The sequence below is a fragment of the Dasypus novemcinctus genome, chromosome 8 (genome assembly GCF_030445035.2).
Source record: "Dasypus novemcinctus isolate mDasNov1 chromosome 8, mDasNov1.1.hap2, whole genome shotgun sequence".
NCBI classification, from domain to species: domain Eukaryota; kingdom Metazoa; phylum Chordata; class Mammalia; order Cingulata; family Dasypodidae; genus Dasypus; species Dasypus novemcinctus.
The window spans coordinates 87,280,037-87,301,848 of NC_080680.1; the positions used below are offsets into that span (position 1 = coordinate 87,280,037).

General features: G+C 41.5%; 1 protein-coding gene across 26 annotated transcripts in view; it reads left to right on the forward strand.

Annotated features, from left to right (window-relative positions):
• FNBP1 (formin binding protein 1) overlaps positions 1-21,037 on the forward strand; it is a 152,407-nt gene extending 131,370 nt beyond the window's left edge. For 9 of the 26 annotated variants that reach the window (XM_058302220.2, XM_071216932.1, XM_058302228.2 and 6 more), the window contains 4 exons: positions 9,039-9,171; positions 10,521-10,642; positions 10,978-11,114; positions 13,862-17,179. In XM_058302220.2, coding sequence (XP_058158203.1) covers positions 9,039-9,171; positions 10,521-10,642; positions 10,978-11,114; positions 13,862-14,040 — 571 coding nt within the window. In that variant the 3' untranslated portion in view covers positions 14,041-17,179. Of the gene's footprint in view, positions 1-9,038; positions 9,172-10,520; positions 10,643-10,974; positions 11,115-13,861; positions 17,180-17,876 lie in introns of those variants that run through there. The other 17 variants (XM_058302244.2, XM_058302224.2, XM_058302227.2 and 14 more) reach the window with 3 other exon arrangements.
• Positions 21,038-21,812: the final 775 nt, after the last annotated feature.

A 21,812-nucleotide genomic window follows, 5' to 3' on the forward strand; every position in this document is an offset into this window, starting at 1 on the left:
CTGCCACGCACAAGGAGTGCCGTGCCATGCAGGGTGTCCCCCACATAGCGCAAGGAGTGCGCTCCACAAGGAGAGCCACCCCATGTGAAGAAAGCGCAGCCCACCCAGGAGTGGCACCGTGCACACACACAGCTGACGCAGCAAGATGACGCAATAAAACCAACAGTTTCCCGGTGCCACCTGACAATGCACGCAGACACAGAACACACAGCAAATGGACACAGAGAGCAAACTACGGGGGCGGGGCGGAGGGGAGAGAAATAAATAAATCTTCAAAAAAAAAAAAACTGTAGGAGAGGCTTGTGGCCCCCCTCCTGTCCCTCCCCCACCTTTCCCCAGCACAGTGTAGAGCCAACCTGTTGTGGGTCCCTTGACTTGTTCTGGAAGGAGCAGAGTAACCGTTGTGCACGTACTGGGGTGCTTCATATTGGTGCCGGTTTATCCAGTGGCAACTTGAAAGACTGAATCCGGAAACTTGTCTTGGGCTTGCCTTCCCAGAACTTGCCCTGCAGGAAGAAGCAGCTTGCAGACAGCTGAAGCAGTATAAGAAACAAGTAAAAGCAGCCTGGGGCAAAAGTTTACCTGCTTTCAGTAAAAAAAATAAAGCACCTGGGAGGGCGGGGAAAGTCTATTCCATAGGGAGTAGACAGGCATCCAAATTCCTGTAAAAGGAGCTATTCCCAGAAGCCATGAGCAAGCCCAAGCCCAGGACAAGGTGCAAGCTCAGAAAAAGATGGAGAGGACCCTGCACTTACCATTCATCTCAGGCTGATCTCAAAGATTTATTTTATTTATTCATTCCTCCTCCCCAGCTCCCTGTTTGTCCTCGCTGTCTGCTCTCTGTGTCTGCTCTTTGTGTGCTTGTCTTTTCTTTTTTTTTTCAGTAGGCACCAGGAACTGAGCCCAGGACCTCCCATGTGGGAGGAAGATGTACAGTCACTTGAGCCACCTCTGCTTCCCGCTTGTTGTATCTCTCATTGTGTTTCCTCATTGTGTCTCTTTGTTGCATCATATTGTTGCATTATCTTGTGTCAGCTTGCCGCGCCAGCCAGTCACATCAGCTTGCTGTCTTGCTTCTCTTCTTTAGGAGGCAGGAGGAACCAAACCTGGAACCTCCTTTGTGGTAGGTGAGCACCCAACTGCTTAAGCCACATCCCATTCCCTCAGGCTGATCTTGATAGGAGGGAGAAACCCTTGAAGAAGTATACCAGCTAACTGCAGACTCAATTTGCAAAGATCATGAAGAGCGTTTTATGTTTGTTTTTGTTAGCTCCTAGCACTCAAGGAAATCTCAGTCATGGCTTTAGCTGGATACAGAACTAAAGAACAGACACAATTAGGGACTAAATCCCAGAAATAACACTTTACAATATTAAAATATTCAGTGTGCAACAAAAGATTACAAGACAGACAGGAAATAATGATTCATCCAAAGGAGTAAGGCAAAATTCCAGAAGTCACTAATGAAGAAGACTACACTTTTGACATACACGGCAGGGTTTTTAAAAATGATCCTTAATATGCTCAAGGATACAAAAGAAAACATGGAGAAAGAACTAAAGGATATTAGAAAAACAAGGAATGAACAATATGAGAACTTCAATGAAGAGATATAAATTTTTTTAAAATACCAAATAAAAATATGGAGCTGAGGATAACCATAACTGAAATGAAAGACTCTCTAGAGGGCTTCAACAGCAGATTGGGGGACGCGGACTTGGCCCAGTGGTTAGGGCGTCCGCCTACCACATGGGAGGGCCATGGTTCAAACCCCGGGCCTCCTTGACCCGTGTGGAGCTGGCCCACGCGCAGTGCTGATGCGCGCAAGGAGTGCCGTGCCATGCAGTGGTGTCCCCCGCGTAGGGGAGCCCCACACGCAAGGAGTGCGCCCCGTAAGGAGAGCCGCCCAGTGCGAAAGAAAGTGCAGCCTGCCCAGGAATGGTGCTGCACACACGGAGAGCTGACGCAACAAGATGACGCAACAAAAAGAAACACAGATTCCCGGTGCCGCTGATAAGGATAGAAGCGGTCACAGAAGAACACACAGCGAATGACACAGAGAGCAGACAATGGCAGGGGGGGAGAGAAATAAATAAAAAATAAATCTTTTAAAAAAAAAAACAGAACAGCAGATTGGAGCTGGCAGAAGAAAGTCTAGGTGAACGTGAAGAAAAGACAACTGAAATTATTCAGGCTGAGGAGCAGAAAGAAAAAAGAATGAGGGAAAAAAACAACAATCTTTCATGAATTGTAACATATATACCACACTAATGCAAGGGTGATATATGGGAACTCTGTGTTTTATGCATGATTTTTCTGTAAACATACAACTTCTCTAATTAAAAAAAAAAGTTAACAGAGGCTATGGTGCCTGTGGAACACCGTCATACCTATCAATATACACATCATGGGTGTCTATAAGAGGAGAAGAAAGAGAGAAAGAGAGAGAAGGACTATTTAAAGAAATAATGGCAGAAAACTTCCCAAATTTAACAAAAGACATGAATGCATACAATCAGGATCCCAATGAACCCCATATAGGTAAACTCAAAAAGAACCATGTCCAGGCACATAGTCAAACTGTTGAATGCCAAGGACAATGAGAGAGTTCTGAAAGCTGTCAGAGAAAAACAACATATTATGTACACAGGGTCCAATAAGATTAAGTACTGGGAAGCAGATGTGGCTCAAGTGATAAGGCCTCCACCTACCATATGGAGGCCCTGGATTCCATCCCTGGGGCCTCCTGGTGAAGAAGAAGAGGAAGCATGCCTGTGTGGTGAGCCAGTGCCTGCATCGTGAGCCGAGTGCACACATGAGTGCTCGTGTGGTGAGCCAAGTGCCCACACGGTGAGCTGAGTGCCTGCGTGGTTAGCTGAGTACCCGTGTGGGTACCTGCATGGTGAACAGAGTGTGGTAAGCCAAGAGCCCATGTGAGTGCCCGTTTGGCGAGCCGAGTGCCCGTGTGATGAGCCAAGTGCCCCCATTGTGAGCCAAGTGCCCACGCAGTGAGCTGAGTGCCCACGTGGTGAGCTGAGTGCACATGTGGGTACCTGCGCGGTGAGCCAAGAGCCCATGTGAGTGCCCGTGTGATGAGCCAAGTGCCCCCATTGTGAGCCAAGTGCCCACGCAGTGAGCTGAGTGCCCACGTGGTGAGCTGAGTGCACATGTGGGTACCTGCGCGGTGAGCCAAGAGCCCATGTGAATGCCCGTTTGGCGAGTCAGGTGTCCGCATGGCGAGCTGAGTGCCCATGCAGTAAGCTGAGTGCCTGCGTGGGTGCCCACGTGGTGAACCAGTGCCCATGGAAGTCAGTCGTGCATCAAGATGGTGACACAACAAAAGAGAGATGAAGGGAAGAGTCAAGGTGAAACACAGCAGAGACTAGGAACTGAGGTGGCGCAATTGACAGGAAACCTCTCTTCACATCAGAGGTCCCCAGGATGGAATCCCAGTTAATCCTAGAGGAGAAAGATGAGAAGAGAAGACAAAAAGAGAAATAGATACAGAAGATCACACAGTGAATGGACACAGACAGCAAAAACAGCAGGGCAGGGGAGGGAGATGAGAAGGCAAAAAAAAGTTGTAAAATATTGAAAGAAAACAAATTCTAATTGAGAATTTTATATCTGGCAAGACTGTCTTTCAAAAATGAGGGAGAAATTTAAGACATTCCCAGATACGTAAAAGCTGAGAGTTCATACCACTAGATGTGCCCTATAAGCAATGCTAAATGTTGTTCTTCAGACTGAAAGGAAAGGACACGAGACAGTGACTCAAGGTGGCATAAAGAAATAGATATCCAGGAAAGGTAATGTTAACCATCTGGGTAATTAGAAGTGCCAGTACTATTTTATTGTATTTTTTGGTATGTAACCCCACTTTTTACCTCTTATAGGTTCTAAAATGCATTAAAAAATGTTTTATCTATGGTTTTGGGTATATAATATATAAAGATATAATTTGTAACAAGTACAACAAAAAGGCAAGGGACAGAGGAATATAGGAACAGTGTATATATATATATTGGAGATAAGTTGGTGTCAATTCAAACTTAATTGCTATAGATTTAGAATGTTAGAGTTAAGCCTCATGGTAAACACAAAGAAACTAGGAAAAAAACATACAGAAAGAAATCTGAAGAGACTCAAAATAGTACACTACAAAAAATAAATATGAAAGTAGGCATTAATGGAAGAATTGAAGGACTAAAAATGTGTAAGACTTAGAAACACCAAATAACAAAATGACAGAAGAAAGTCCTTCATTAAAATTTGTTACTTTTATGTAAATGGATTAAACTCTCCGGTCAAAAGGCAGAGATTGGCAAATAGATTAAAAAAAAAAAAAAAGCATGACCAAACGATATGCTATTTACAAGAGACTCCCCTTCAATTCAAAGACACAAGTAAGTTGAAAGTGAAAGAATGGGAAAAAAATATATCATGTAAATAGTAACCAAAAGGGAGTTGGGATAGCTGTACTACTTTGTACTTTAAGTCAAAAACTGTTATGAGGGACAAAGAAGGATGCTATATACTGATAAAAGGGTCAATTCAACAAAAATACATAATTATAAATATATATGCACCCAACAGCAGAGCTCCAAAATATATGGATTATATATGGATTATATATAATATTGCTAGATTAAAAAAAAAAATTCTACATTAATAGTAAGAAATTCAATATATCACTTTCAATAATGGATAGAACACCTAAACTGAAGACCAATAAATAGAAGACTTGAATGATATTTTAAACCAATTAGACCTAATAGACATATGTAAAACACTTCACCCAACAGCAGCAGAATACACATTCTTCCCAAGTGTACCCACAGGATAAACTATTTCCTAATTTCACCTTTGATTTCTTTTTTGACCCACTGTTTAAGAATGTGTTTTTTAATTCCACGTATTTATGAATTTTCCAGTTCTCCCTCTGTTATTGATTTCTAACTTCATTCCATTGTAGACAGAAAAGATACATTGCATGACTTCAATATTTTTTAAATTTATTGACATTTGTTTTGTATGGGGAGCTGGTGTAGCTCAATGGTTGAGCACCTGCTTCCCATGTACAAGGTTCAGTCCCCTAAAAAAGGGGGGGGGCTGTGATTTGTGTGCAGAAAACTACAAAACATATCTAAACATATCTAAAAGAAGTCAAAGAAGACTTAAATAAATGAAAGAACTTTCCATGTTCATGAATTAGAAGACTGAATATTCTTAAGATATCAATTCTACCCAAAGGGTCTTTATAGCTTCAACACAATCCCAATAAAAATTCCAACAGCTTTCCTTGAGAAATGGAAGAGCCAGTCATCAAATTTATAGGGAAGGAAAAGGGACTCCAAATAGCCAAATTCATCTTGAAAAAGAAGAATGAATTTAGAGGACTCCCACTCCCCAGTTTTTTTTTTTTAAGATTTTATTTATTTCTCTCCCCTTCCCCCCATCGGCCGCTCTCTGTGTCCATTTGCTGTGTGTTCTTCTGTGTCCACTTGCATTCTTGTCATGCAGCACCAGGAAACTGTGTTGCTTTTTTTGTTGCGTCATCTTGCTGCATCAGCTCTCTGTGTGTGTGGTGCCACTCCTGGGTGGACTGTGTTTTTTTTTTTTTCATGCAGGGCAGCTCTCCTTGTGGAGCTCACTCCTTGCACATAGGGCACCTCTATGTGGGAGACACCCCTGCATGGCATGGCACTCCTTGCACGCGGCAGTACTGTGTATGGGCCTGGTCACCACATGGGTCAGGAGGCCCTGGATATCAAACCCTAAACTCTCCATATGGTAGGCGGATACTCTTATCAGTTGAACCACAACGGTTTCTTTCACACTCCCAATTTTTAAACTTATTATAAAGCCATAATAATCAAAACAGTATGGTACTATCACAAAGACAGCTAGACCGTTGGAATCAAATTGAGAATTCAAAATAAACCCCCACATTTATGGCCAACTGATTTTTGACAAGTCCATTCAATTAGTAAAGAATAGTCTCTTCAACAAAGAATGTTGGAACAATTGGATATCCATATGCAAAAAATGATGGGAAACCTCTACCTCATACCATATTTTTTAAAAAATCAATTCAAAATGGATCAAAGACCTAAATTAAGATCCCAAACTATAAAACTCTAGAAGAAAACAGAGGGAGTATCGTTAGGACCTTGTATTAGGCGGTGATTTCTTAGATTTTACACCAAAAGCATGAACATTAAAATTAAAAATAGATAAATGGGATCTGATCAATATTAAAAATTTTTGTGTATCAAAACACTTAATCACAAAAGTAAAAAGACAACCTACAGAATGGGAAAAAATACTTGGAAACCAAATATCCAATAAGTGTTTAATATCCAGAATAGTTAAAAAAATCCTAACAACTCAGTAACAGACAAACAAGCCAATTAAAAAAATGGGCAAAAGATTGGCATAGACATTTCTCCAAGGAAGATATACAAATGACCTCAAATCACATGAGAATATGCACAACATCATTAGCCACTGGGGAAATGCAAATCAAAAACACAATGAGGGGAAGCGGTTGTGGCTCAACTGATAGAGTGTCTGCCTACCATATGGAAGGTCCAAGGTTCGATATCCAGGGCCTCCTGACCCTGATAGTGAGCTGGCCCACGCACAGTTCTGCTGTGCACAAGGAGTGCTGTGCCATGCAGGGGTGTCCCCCGCATAGGAGAGCGTCACACGCGAGGAGTGTGCCCTGTAAGGAGAGCCACCCCACATGGAAAAAGCACAGCCTGTCCAGGAGTGGCGCCACACACACAGAGAGCTGACACAGCAAGATGATGCAACAAAAAAAGTGACACAGTTTCCTGGTGCCATTGACAAGAATGCAAGAGGACATGGAAGAACACCCAGTGAATGGACACAGAGAGCAGACAACAGGGGGAAGGGGAGAGAAAAAAATAAAATCTTAAAAAAAAACCCACAATGAGGGGGGTGGGTGTAGCTCAGTGGTTGAGCACCTGGTTCACATGTGTGAGGTCCTGGTTTCAATTGCAGTACCTCCTAAACATACACACACACACAATGAGATACCATTTCACACCTGCTAAAATGGCTGTTACAATTATTCCTTCCCCATCATGACTTCCCTGTTGCAGTTTTGATATATTACAGGTCAGGATAAGAAATTAAATGAGAATTTTGGGTGAGTTTTGTGAAAGCTGCAGATGACATGCAAAGGCCAGCAGATGACAGAAAAAGTTTAGAAACTCAGAAATGCATAAAATATATGCATAGTATTATATAATATTAACATTGTTTATAGTTTAATACCATAAATATACCCAGATTTTAAAATAAGGTACTGTAAACATCCCATAAAAGAAAAAGAAAAAATTCTGACTTCTCTGGTATGAAGGGAGAGCCAAAAAATTTTACATGTATTTTCCAGATTATGGGGGCACCATGCTCCTACATGATGGGTTAAAGATAACTGTATTTTAAAAAACAGAAAATAACAAATGTTGAAAAGGATGTGGAAAAAGAGGAACACTCATTCTTTGTTGGTGGGAATGTAAAATGATGCAGCCACTATAGAAAACAGTTTGGCAGTTCCTTGGAAAGTTAAGTATAGAATTACCGTATGACCAGCAATCCCACTTCTGGGTATATACTCAAGAGAATTGAAAGCAGGAACTCAGATATTTACACAGTGATGTTCATAGTGGCATTACTCGTAATTGCCAAAGGATGGAAGCTAATCCAAGTGTCCATCAACAGATGAATGGATAAGCAAAATATGGTATATACAAACTATGGAATATTATTCAGCCATAAAGAGAAGTAAAGTGCTGATACGTGCTACAACATGGATGGTCTTGAAGACGTCATGTGGAATGAAATAAACCAGACACAAAATGATAAATATCATATGATTTGTCTTATATGAATACTTAGATAAGGAAATTCATAGAGACAGAAAGCAGCCTATGGTTTCTGAGGGATGAGGGGAGGATGGGGGGTTTTTGCTAAATGAGCCTGAGTTTTGGCTTGGGATGATGAAAATAGTCAGGAAATGGATAATGGTGAAGGTTACACAGTATTGCCAGTGCAGTGAATGTCTAAGAATTGTCCACATAAATGGTTAGGGTTAAGTTATGTAACTTTTACCACAGTTAAAAATTACTGGGAACAAGTGTGGCTGTTTTCTTCCTGTTGCTCCTATATTTCTTTCAGTTAAACTCAGTTAAATTATTTCTTGTAACTCAAACCATACTTTTTGGTTTGTTGGTCTTGTATGGTTGCTTTGGATTTTCATTTGCCTAAGCTCATGGAAGTTCTCTCCTTACCCCCAGTAAAGATCATTTGCTCTAACCTCTGATCACAGCTAATTCTGCCAAAAATACTTTTAAGCTCAGGTTAAAGTTAATCCAGGTTTTGGGCCCTAGAGGCAAATGTGCCTGCGGCTCTTCTCTCGGGGTTCTGCACTCACGCTGCTGCAGCCCAGCTTCCAGATCACGGTTGCAGGAAGGTGTCTAATGTTGCAATAACTTTAAAGCCTGGTTGCCCACCTGTCGTGGATACCAGCTATGGATCCAATTTTCTTCCTAATAGTTGAAATTGTGTATAATAAAATTTCCACGGCAACTGATTGTGCTTTTTTGCAAGATAAACAGTTTGCAGCCCACAAGACTGAAGATGCCATTTGTAGCTTTGGTATGCCTGAATAAGGTACATGGGAAAATATTAGGGTTGTGTTTGTTTTTATTGTTGTTTAGGGCATGGGGAGGGGCAGGATCAGTTTATGTTTCTCACTTGCTGGGGACAATAGGGAGATACCATTCAGGAAAAGCAAAAGAAATTTAAAAGTCTCTGGATTATGTAGATCTTGGTAGCAGAATTCTCATAGAGAATTTTGAGAATGAAAGCTAGCCCCAATATTCCTTTCAAAACCACACTCAAAGATAATCTTCCCACACTCCCATTGACATGATTTTCAACGTGATAGGAGCATATCATGGACTCAGAGCAAACTTTTTACATGTTCTGCTAATTCTTTTTTTCAGAGATGCCATAACAAAAATGAAAGACGTCTACCTAAAGAACCCTCAAATGGGAGACCCAGCCAGTTTGGATCACAAATTAGTAGAAGTTGGCCAAAATATAGAAAAACTGCGACTAGAGGCCCAGAAATTTGAGGTATGAAGAAGCTGTTGTTGAAAAGTGTTGTTGGGGGGACGGGAACAACAAATAAATTGGTGTCATTAAGTGTCTGTTTTAAGGTATCAATACTTCTTTGATTGCAAGAGATACAACTTGGAATATCAGGTTGTTTCATGAGTTATGATAAAAGGAAAAATGTACTCTCATCCATTGAATATTCTGCTTTTTAGTATATCCTATTTTAACTGCATTCCCTAAAATTGACGCTGTATTTCTATATAGCGTTGTTGCTAATTTAAACATTCCACTAACTTTGTTTTGTCTCATCTCATGGTAATAACAGATTAATCAGGAATATACAACCATCCTTCATCTCAGTGAATCAAAAAGGAAATTTAGAAAACAATTGCAATATGTTGTTATTCTTTCAGAGGACCCACTATCAAAAGGTTATGTGTATGAAAGTCAGTGAGAAACACAATGAAAAACGTATGGGAGACACAGATAACAAACATTTTCAGGGGAAAGAGGAACACTAAAAAGCTGTGGACGAAAAGCCTCTTTCAAAATCCCCACCAAATTTAAAGACTTACACAGCATGGAAAAATAAATTAGTAACTGCTTATTCCAATTAGAATAGCTTATTACTAGCAATGAAGGGTCAAAGGTAGCATTTTACATTCTCTTTAGAATCCGTCCGTCATTAATGTTTGCTCTTTTAGCCCCTAGAAATGTCCTTTTTCTGATCATTTTTACTTCTTTGCCTTCTTTATGCTATTTCAAATATTGCTGAAGATAATGTATCTATTTTATTTCCTGCATATGAGTTTCTTCTCTATTAAAAAAATGTGTACACCTTAAAAAATGGGAAGTATGGCTTTCAGAGTGAGTCACTGCTTATGTGCAAAATGTGTACCCTTGTGTTTCCTAGTGTAATCTCATGGTCGCAGAATTTTGGGACCAGAAGGGAGTAGAAGTGACTTGTCCAAGATTACACACCTGCTTAAAAGCCCAAGAGTATAACAGAGCCCAGTGTTCTTTCCACCAAATTGTGAACAATTGTATAAATATAAGTTTGCTTCTATTTCTCCAGCTTTGGGTAAAATTTAAACCATTACCTTTCAGTACATTTATGTAGTCGAATGCAAATGAATCGGAGACTCTGCGCTGTAAAGTCCTTTTCATATCAGTTTAAGTGACCAACAAGCAGCCCCTGAGTTTGGGGCCTTAAGACTCCATGATCTATGAGGAACAGATGTAGCTCAAGTGGTTGAGCACCTGCTTCCCAGGGACAAGGTCCCAGGTACCTCAAAAAAGAAAAAAGAGTCCATGGTCTGGTGCTCTGATGAGTCCAGGCCAGTGTCTTTCATTGCTTTTGTTTCCAGAGCTGGCTGGCTGAGGTTGAAGGCAGGCTCCCAGCACGAAGCGAACAGGCCCGTAGGCAGAGTGGAATGTATGACGCCCAGAACACACCACCAGTCAATAACTGTGCACAAGACCGAGAAAGGTACAGTATCTGTATGGTACCGTTTGTTTTGTTAGCCTGCTCTCTAGCAAAGCAATAGCTTTGCTTTGTATTTATTTTCTAACTTCTGGAATCTGGAAATGAGCTTATGATACTTGTCAGATAATTAAAATGCCTGTTTTGATTGACTTGTGATTTTTCCCGTGGTGCAAATCTAGAATTCAAAATGGAATAGTGATCTAAGCATGTGGCATAGTTTAAGATGGTCTTAATTGCAACACCCAGGTTTGTAAGCCCTTTGCTGTTGCATGGACTGAATTGAAAACCTCTCTGGAATCGGTCGCTATAGTTGCTGTGTGTTTTTCTTTCTTGAGCAGCCCAGATGGCAGTTACACAGAGGAGCAGAGTCAGGAGAGTGAGGTGAAGGTGCTAGCCACAGATTTTGACGACGAATTTGATGATGAGGAACCCCTTCCTGCCATAGGCACTTGTAGAGCTCTCTACACCTTTGAAGGTAGCTCTTCGTGTCAGCTCAATTTCCTGCTTTTCACAAACTGTATGAGTCACTCTTTCCCTTCTGTGATCAGAACTTTCATTTGAAGCCTTCTAGATCTTTATTATTATTTTGTTGTACTCATAGTATTGTTATCATTATTATTTGGTTGATGGCTGTATATTTTGATTTATGGTCCAGACATTTTAACAACTTTCAGTGAGCCCATCTGCACAGTATTTCATCCTTTTGTTCAGTGTAGAGTTCCTGTCTTATAAAGGCTCCTGAACGGGTGGGATGAAGGTGTATGGTGTGGCACCTGCCCTTAGGGAAATAAAGCAGATACTCATATTGGAGAGGGCAGCCTGTATTGTCTACCAGAGGAGGAGTACGGAGTGATGGGCAGTCACGGGAGGATGAGATCACTTCCTTCAGAGCATTTGAAGAATGCTCTGTGCTGCAGTACATCAGATTGCTGGTCAAAGAGGAAACCATGGGGTTCATTGTAGCTGGAGCTTAGATCTCTTAGGTAGTAACAGTGGATCATAAGACTAGAAAGTGGGAGATGCCAGTGGGGCAGGGAGGGGGGCTTGGGAAAGAAACATTTTATTTGGCAGTAAAGAGCTGTTGAAAGTATTTGAGCAGAGGGTTGACATAATCAGAGCTGTAACTTAGATTTGTCATCAGTTAGGACCTGGATAATGGTTAGAAAGCCTAGCCTAGTGTTTCCTAAACTGATAAATCTAGAAATAATTTCCTGCAGAATGTTAAAAAGAATATTGTGAAAAAAAAGCAGTTAGGGGAAGCAGACTTGGCCCAATGGATAGAGCGTCCGCCTACCACATGGGAAGTTCGTGGTTCAAACCCCGGGCCTCCTTGACCCGTGTGGAGCTGGCCTATGTGCAGTGCTGCTGCACGCAAGGAGTGTCATGCCACGCAGGGGTGCCCCTGCATAGGGGAGCCCCACGCACAAGGAGTGTTCACTGTAAGGAGAACCGCCCAGCACAAAAGAAAGTGCAGCCTGCCCAAGATTGGCACCCCACACACGGATAGCTGACACAACAAGATGATGCAACAAAAAGAAACACAGATTCCCGGTGCCACTGATAAGGATAGAAGTGGTCACAGAAGAACACATAGCGAATGGACACAGAGAACAGACAATGGGGGGTTAGGTGGGGAAGGGGAGAGAAAAAAAAGCAGTTAGAGCTCAGATAAGGTTGGGAAGCCGTGGAATAAATTAATTTTACAGATTTCTTTACTACAGGGATTCTCAGAACCTTTAATAGACTAAATGTTTGTTGTAACAAAACAAGAAAGAGAAGTTCCAGATTAAATGTTCTCGGTTTTACTTCATACCCCAAACTTCCTCCTCCCCTAAAACAGCTCCCTAAACAATTTGTTTGGGGACCAATAGCTAATCTTTTGAAATTATCTTAGAAAATGATCTTCAGGCCTTAATTAAGGAGTGAACACAAGAGTTCCTGCAGTTGACAAACTGGTTGAACTCAGGGATGATTGGAATTGGGAACAAGTACAGGAAGAAATCAAAGACAATTATCAGGGAAGTAGATGTGGCTCAAGCAATTGGGCTCCCACCTACCACATGGGAGGTCCTGGGTTTTGTTCCAGTGCCTCCAAAAAAAAAGATGAGCGCACAACAGACAGACAAAGCAAGTGCAAAACAATGGCAGGTTGGTGGGGGGCGGGGGGGGGGGGGGGGCGGGATAAATAAATAAATAATCTTTAAAAAAAAAAAAAAAAAAAGACAAGTACCAAAGTTACCTTTCTGGGAGAATCAAGATGTGCACTGAAATAGGAAATTAGGAGGCTCTAATTTGAGAGGAAAACAATGAGTCTGGTTTCACCCAAGTTGAGTTTCAGGGCCCGGACCACATCAAGGTGGAAATGTGCTGCAAGCAGTAGGCAAGTGGGTCCTTCACTGTGGAAAAAGTCCATAACTGGAGAAAGAGATGTGAAGTTACCGTTTGAAAAGGTGTCACTGAGGCCATAGGAGTGCTTTCCTCTACAAGAAGGAGCCGAGAGAGACAGTGAAAACAGTGGAGGGAAATACCTGCCATTTGGGAAGGGAGGAAAAAGAGGGCTCTGTGGAGGAGTTAGAGAAGGATCCTTGAGAGACAGAAGATGAGGGCCTGAAAGCTTCTGTGTGAGAGTTCTGGGGTAGTGGATGAGGGGTCAGCGGTGATAATGGCATCCAAGTCAAAGGGGGATGCATTTTGCACAAACTCATCTTCTGCTGTGCTTGTTTCATTACATAAGGTTCTCTTTTTTTTTTTTTTAAGGTATATTTTATTTATTTCTCTCGCCTTACCCACCCCCCGTTGTCTGCCCTCCATGTCCATTCGTTATCTCTTCTTCTGTGTCTGCTTGCATTCTTGTCATGCGGCACCAGGAAACTGTCACTTTTTTTGTTGCGTCATCTTGCTGCATCAGCTCTCAGTGTGTGCAGTGCCACTCCTGGGCGGGCTGTGCTTTTTTCGCATGGGGTGGCTTTCCTTGCAAGGCATGCTCTTTGCACGTGGGGCTCCCCTACATGGGGGACAGCCCCGCATGGCACAGCACTCCTTGCGCGCATCAGCACTGCGCATGAGCCAGCTCCACACGGGTCAGGAGGCCCTGGGTTTGAACCCTGGACCTCCTATATGATAGGCAGATGCTCTATCAGTTGAGCCACAACTGCTTACCCTCATTTGCTCTTCACCTGGATTTAGCAGGAAACCTAAAATGCTCTGATGTTATTTTTCCAGGTCAGAATGAAGGAACCATTTCAGTAGCTGAAGGAGAAACACTGTATGTTATAGAGGAAGACAAAGGCGATGGGTGGACCCGCATCCGGAGAAACGAAGATGAGGAGGGTTATGTCCCCACTTCGTATGTCGAAGTCTATTTGGACAAAAATGCCAAAGGTGCTAAGACTTATATTTAATATCACTTAAAAAAACTTTTAAAAATTGGAATTGTTTGCCCCCACAACTATGAATGTTTCAGGCAGTTCTTCAAAAGACTGGATGGCGAGCACTGCAGCTCATGTTTTCGTATAGCCACACAGTGGACTTTTAAGCATTGTTCACCTGAATTTCCTTGGCTAGTTTTACTTGCTGAGATGATGTTAAAGCTCATCGTGGAAAGCTGACAGCTGCCAATTTAAAACTGTGTCAACTGAAATCTAATAAGCATTTCTTCTTTTGACAGCATCTTTAGATAACTACAAAAAAGTGCATTCTAACTTTTAATCATTATTTCTGAATTTAAAAGTCCACATACATCATGGGGTTGCAGAAGATGTCAGCTCTCTTATTTATACCTAGTATCCACCATAAACTGAACTACAGTAGAATGTTGCATTTTATAATAAACTTAATAAATTGAACTATGCTAGTTTATTAAGTCTTAACAATTATTCATTTTAGCAGAAACTGTAAAATAAAATCCCTCCCCCCCCCTCTTTTCTTGAGTAAAGAAGTACATCAGAAAAATCCTTACCTTGGTGCTAAAAATGTGTAGTATTTTTACTTAAATGTGGTTAAGATTATTGTTAGTTCATCATGACTATTCCATTATATCTTTTTGATCCCAAACAGCCAACTAAACTCAAAGTCTGGTCAATTAACCAGTGAATTTTTACATGAGACCACTGATCTCCCTCCACAGCATTGCACAGTTGATCACATGTTATGCTGGTTAGATGAGCCATGCCTCAATTCTCTCACACTTGGTTCTGTTTCTCCTGGAGGTTTGGTGACCAGTGGAGCTTCGTCAGCTCACACTTCCCCAGGTGGAGCTATAAAGAGAAGCAGCACGGCAGCAACTGCTTCACACAGAGTCATAGGCCCCAGTACGTCCCATTTCACGGGGGTGATAATGGTTGGTCATTGGTATCTTTAAGAAATGGAGTTTGAATTTACTGGAAATTATTTTAGGCAGCAAACATAATGGCTCATTGTAGAAAATTATATGAGTGACTTTAGTGAGAGGAAAATAGAATTTTCCTTATCCTTTCTTTAAATAAAGAAATGTGGGCCACATAGGAATTTGCTCCCTTAAATTGGCACTGAAACAGGGAGATAGGTAATGAAATTGACCACGTGCGCGGACAGGTACCAAGCCCAGAGGTTAATCGTGCCCAGGAATGGGAATCTACACCTAGATGACAGCAAAAAAGAGGTTAGAAAGAAGACTTCAGGTTGGGAGTTTTCTTTTTGTTTGACTTGGAAAATTATTCATGCCCTTCTCCCTTTTAGTAGGAAAATTAGTTTCTTGCCTGTACATTTTTGTAAAGTGACAGCGGCACATCAGGGGGTTAGAAGCAGGCAGAAGGTAAGGCTGCTTGTTGGGTTGGGTGGCCTGTGTTTCAAGATTCCAGCAGTGAGTTAGCTTAAATTTCACAGGGGCTACCGGAATGGAATTTAGTGACCTTTACTTAATGACAGAATGATTAAAAAACAAAACAAGCAAAAAAAATAATAGATTCTCAGGGAGTTGCAAATAATAGTACACAAAGATCCTGTGTGCCCTTCCCCTAGTATCCCCCAATGGCTACAGCTTATAAAATTATAGTGTAAAATCAAATCCAGCAAATTGATGTTGACCAGCCTGATTTTTTAAGTGTATGTTAATTTTTAATTAAAATTTATTTTAAATGATTACTGACTTAATATCAATATGGTCACTCAACCTAACTCTGGACCTTTTCTGAGAAATTGTTTGTTTTCTTTTTTAAGTATTGTAGCAAGAAAAGCAGCTGGCCCTTAAACCAGAAGGATTTGTTTTATTCTCCTATCTTTATTTTTGAGCTTTAGAGGTATTTGTATTAATGAGCAATAGGAGTTTACAAACTTTAGGCATGTAACCTAGTAAATAGGAGACCTAAAATATTAAAATCTGACCTTCCTATCTGATAGCAAACTCCTTTTCAGACTATGAGCTACTGGAGAATGCAGGCTAAACTGTAAAGGTCTAGAGTGGAACTAGACGACAGTAGCCTTTTAAACGCCTGCCTTGAAGGGTTTTTTGTTTTGTTTTTGGGTTTTGGTTTTTTTTTTCCTTTAGAGTTGTGAAATTTGATTTAGGAAATAGCTCATATGGTTTGCGTGGTGGGAGGTGGTTTGTATGCATACATTTATGATCATTGTTTTAAGTCGTATGCCTCAGCACCTATAACAGATGAATATATGTGATATTGCCTAAACAGTTAAAGATATTGTGTCGTTTCAGTTCCTCTAGTCAATGCTTGAAGTATTATAAAAGTATGGAAACAATTCCCAAAACATCAGGAATTTCCATTTCCACTCAAATTAAGCTTTGTTTCCTTCCAGCAGTTCTCTGTTAAAATGAAAGAAGCAAACTTCGCTTGTTTATGAAGTTTTCTTCCTTTATCTTAGAGATACACTTGCAGGTTAATAATGTGTATGTAGAAGCTTTCCTCCCTGACTTGTTTATAAATCTGTCAAGCCTCACCCCAAAGAACACTTCCCTTGATAGTCTTGCCCAAGCAAGGCTGCTGCTTTTTGCTGCCCCTCACTTACAGCAGTTGTTTCGTTTTCAATAATGCCAATGTACTTTTCTTGTGTATGGTGTCTAAGATATGATTATTTAATAATTGCCAAAATATTCAGACTAGGGTGACTTTCCATTGGTCAGCTGGATTGTGACTTTCTTTTGTGGTTTTGTTTTTGTTTTTAGAATTGCTTTCTGTTAAAAATGTCCATATTCCCCCACAAAATATATATGTATATACTGCAATTTAAAAGCAAGGGATTACTTGAATTCATTGTTTTAACATTTCATTCTTTTATCTGTTTGTTTTATTGGCTATTCTGCTGCCTAATGACCTTTTTGTTTTTATAACTGCTGGGGAAGCCACAAGGACTGTTACTCCTAGCTAGTTCCCTGCTGGCTGCTCCTCGCTTGACTTTATTATAGACACTGGTTCTGAGTAAGTTGTGTTTGAATATGGCCAATGTGATTGTTTCTTTCAATTCTTATTCTAAAAGGAAAGAGTCTGTGTGACATCTTTTAGTTGTAACCTTGTATCTGCCTCTCTAATAAATGTTATATTTTTCTCATTGCTGTGTATATTAAATGATTTTTCACCTGTCCAAGAAAATTCTTCTGTGTAATATGACTATTTAATCCTTTCATCTTTAGTAACAGGGAATTTTCTAGCCAAATGCTTTTTTAAAATTCTGCCTTTTTTTTTCTTTTAAATGATGGCATCTTCCTTGTTTCTTACCCTGTGTGTACTTAAGGGCTTGAAAAATGTTTCTCTTGTTTCTTTTCTACCTCCTAAAGGTGAAGAACTTTTACTGTTTATTGCTCAATAAACATTGAATGATACATTTTCCTTTTCACCCAAAATTTTATATTTTCTGTTAAAAAAAACAAGGAGAATCTGGCCTTTATTTTCCTTGCATCATTTTGGGAAGCTGATCACATTTCTTTCTTTCTTTCAAAAATAAATTTATTATTAGGAAGATTTGTCAGGCTGGTTGGGATCATCTGTCTTCTCCCTGGGCTTCTCTGGACCCTGAAGGAAAAACTAGCCAAAGATTGAGATAAAACAGTGAAAGTTCCTTGTCTGGGAGCTGCCCTGTGGTAATCAGTTGTTCTAAAAGTAGCCCTCCTAGCACTCCCCTCCTGCTCCCTCCCTCCTCACCCTTCCCCCGGGGCGTGGCCGTTTGCAGTAAAGAGCAAACTGCCGGCCTTTAACCTGCTACCTTCTTCTCTAACAGAAAGTTTTTCTTCTTTCTTTTTGTGTTGTAGATTCCTAAAGGTGGTGTGCAGAGCAAGAGCCTCCGAGTGAGCCCTCCCAAGAGAAACCATTCGGTCTGCTTGTCTCCACAGGCCTCACACATGCCCGTAAAGAACAGGCTGCAGGCCTGGGCTGGAGTATAGCATTTGACATCTCAACCTGAAGTGACATCCCCATGCCAGCCATTCAGCTGCTTGCCTTTTTATTTCTTTTCTTTTTACAGCATGCTACTCATGGCTCAGCCATTCTCGTGGCCCAGTATGGCCACCCCTCCGGGGACCAGTCTTACTGACGGGCTGCGTCCCATGCAACCCCTCTTTTCCCTGCACCATGCCACATGGCAGCCCTCCTCCCGCCCCACTCCACCAAGGGCCACAGTGACACCTAGACAAGCTCCCCCACCTGTCACCTGCTCCGCGGCCCTCCACCCATGTGGTGTTCCTTCTGACCTGTCCGCTTTTCACACTGTGCCTTTTGTGAAAACTTCCCCACTAGTTTCCTGGGGAGACTCACAGAATCTGGATAAGGAGGGTCAGTTGTACACCCAGGAGACTGAGCACCTTAACTGCATTTATGTATTCCTGTATCCTTTATGTTAGAAAATACTTCATCTTTTCCAAAGTCCATGACATGTGCAGTGGTCCTGTCCTGACTATGGACCCATCTCACTAAATGTTGGCCCTTGGGACACTTCCCGGCCTGACAGCTCGTGTGGGGCATTGGGGCTTGCATGCGTGCACACACTCCTTTTTGTTTGGAGCCCTCTCTTCGGTGGTCCAGAAAGGCCCAAATTGGAAGTTAATTCCAGCTTATGTGCTAGCCCTGCTGTCTTGCCTGTGTCAGCCTTCCATAAGGTTAAGGAATGTCCCAGCCCATCGTACTCCTGTCATTTCCCCATCAATGAGAAAGGCAGATCATGGTGCTTTGTGAACAGGTATCTTGCCTCTGTACTAGCTTATTACAAAGTGAAAATTTTTCTCCTTTCCATGAATTCCAAGATTTGCATCTTAGGATTTCAGCACGTTCATCACCATAGACTGTGTGACACCTCTCATGGTCCTCCAGGTGATCCTGTGGCTGCAGCTTCTGCATTTCCTCACATGCTCTTCAGGCCACCCTGAGTGACTTGAGTTTGCTTTTGACTAAGTTTCCTTCCCCTTATGGCTCTTTGAGGAATAACTAAGGTCACATAGCCTGTGGCCAGTTGAGCCTTAGAGCAGGCATTCTCTTATTTGCTACAGAAAGTCAAGAGAAATAATTAGCTGTGGGCGTCTGTGAATGAGACTGCCATCAGAAGTCTAAGGATGAACTAGGGCATTTTCATTCTTTCATTTGGCTTTTGGTGACTAGGTGGCCACCTTATGCATTCTCAACACTTACTGCTATTTATGAATCTAAGACAAGGAATTCTTATGGAAACTGAAGGAACAGGGACTGAAAATGCAGGTCCTAAGGGTTAGGTCTGTCCTATTCAGTGGTTCGTTATATGTTTGGAAATTAGGAAAACAATTCCTCTCAGCAAATCAGGGTTGACCACACACCACACTTGAGGAGCAGCTCAGTCAACCCTCAGTCACTAGAAACCACAAGCAAGTAAATGCCAAGTGTAGGCAGTTGAAGAGGAAATGGCTTCAGGTTTAAAAAGAGAGCAAGCATGAGCTTCCTCTCACTCTTTCTTCCATAGAACTGAGGCTGAGTCCAGGGGACCGAAAACTGTACCTGCTGTTGAGCTGCTCCAGTTGTGGGAGTCCCTGGGCTGCTCATAAGCCGTGGGCTTCCATTCCTACACTTATAGCGTGCTGGACAGTCAGGCAAGAGGACTGGTTGGCAGATGAAATCAAGGCCAGGTGCTGAAGGGTGAGAAGGGTCAGGAAATCACCTCTGCCTCAGACAACCAATAGGTGCATAGTTAATATGGTCCCAGCAGTTCCATGGAGGGCTTCTCTGTCAACGGGCATCACCGGGTCAAGCTGACCACTCTCCACTCTACCAGGATGCTAAATGGTTTTTTTAAAAATCTGTTTTTAGAGCCCCAGTAATGCATGTGCATTGCATCTTTCATATTATGGATCTGGATAGATTAATTTCTTGCAACATAAGGAGAAAAATATAAGCTGCAGTAACTTCGTCTTTTAATGTCTGTTAAGTCCAATATAGAATATGCTTGAATCCTCCTGTGTCCCCTGCACCTTTTTTTCCCCTTTCTGTACCACTTGGGCCCCAAAAGAATGGAAACTGAGTGATTTAGTGGCTTAACTAGTGTTTGCCTCTTCATCAGTCTGTGCAGCTATGTGGAAAAAGCAATGCTCTATAAGCTGGGCTTATTAAAAAGGAGACAAGTTATTACCTGATAGTTGCAATATATCATTTACTCTGGGGATCCTACTGTGAAGTCATTTATATATATATATATGTGTATGTATATATATATATTATGGAGCAGCTCACATATGTAGAAACATGGGATTTCCCACGTGCTTCTCCTTCCTCATCTGCTGCCTGTCATTTCTCCACCAGTGCTAGAATATTGTTGTAAAAATGACTAATTTTAAGAGACCCTGCCCTGAAAATGACTTAAAAACAAAAGAAAGAAGAGTTTTTCTTTTTAAGGATGGGAAAAAAGAAAAAGGCATGGAAAGTTGCAATGGGATTATTTCCCTTTGAGTTTTTATCACTCTCATCTTGGAGCTTTTAGGTTGTTATGCACACTTGAAATAAACCTGTAGCTTGCCTCACCAGCAGTAGCACAAAGGCCTCTAATGCCTTCTTGGTAACATCTATAATTATAGAAGTTTACTGAACATGAAAAAATTATATTAATGCTACGGATTTTTCCAGAAATTTTGGTTTCATGCTTTTTATTGGCTCTGCCTCCTGTGCTTATATCATCAAAAAAAAACTTATTTTAAAAAAAAGATCCAAAATTCTATTTTAACATGATGTTGAGCAACTTTAAATTTTATTTTTTGTGTGTAATGCACTGATTCTAAACTTTGGAGGCATTTCAGTGTTGTGAAGGTCCATTGCTGTTGTAAAGGTCCTGGAATTGCCCATTTGTCTCTGAAGATGGAATTCAACCAAATAAAGTGCTTCCTTTGGAAGGCTTATATTGACCTTGTAACTATATGTTAATCCTCTAAATGTTAATAAAAGTATAGCTTCTGGCACACTATCATGGGACTGTTTTGTTTCATGAAGAGGTGACCCCAGCCATGGAAGCAGCCTAGGGTTGTCCGACGTCCTCAGGAAGGGGAGGGGGTCGGGCTGGGCTCTGGTGTATACGCTTACAATTTACTGTGTAAACCCAGGATGAGCCACACGACCATTAGCTCAGGGGACCTAGATAGCTCTAGATGCCATCCCCACTCCTACCCCCTCGGGGGGAAACTGGGGGAGTCATTGGTAATGTGTGATTCAAGCTGAATCAATCCAGAGCCAGGTGTGTGTGTGTATGCACACACGCGTGGGTTTTTTTCCCTACAAATTCACTTGGCCGCCACTCTAGCTCATACTTACACTCTTGCTAGCTTAGCTGGAATCACTAACTTTTGTGACGGTGCAGGCACCTCTGAGCTGTTTAAAGACAATTCTAAAGCGGGACTTGGTGCCTGGCACTTTTTGGAAGTGGGTAGTGGAGGCTCTGTTTCTATATCCAGCTTTAAACTTCACCCCAGCCTTTTGTGGGTGACTGAGTTGTATGCCTACACCTCTCGGTTTCCTAAGGATCTTTAGAGCCATTTTAGAAAAAGTCGATCTGAGAGTAAAATAGTCCCCTACACCAGGTGAGGGCACGACACCCCTGCTAATGCAAATTGTCAACTGACCTGCTGTTGGGGGTGGGCATCAAAAGCGGAAACACGAAATGATAGCCCACACACACTGTGGTCTCCGCCTCCTCCTTCAAATTGATGTAATTAGCTTTTAAAGAGAAACCTTCACCGTCTCCT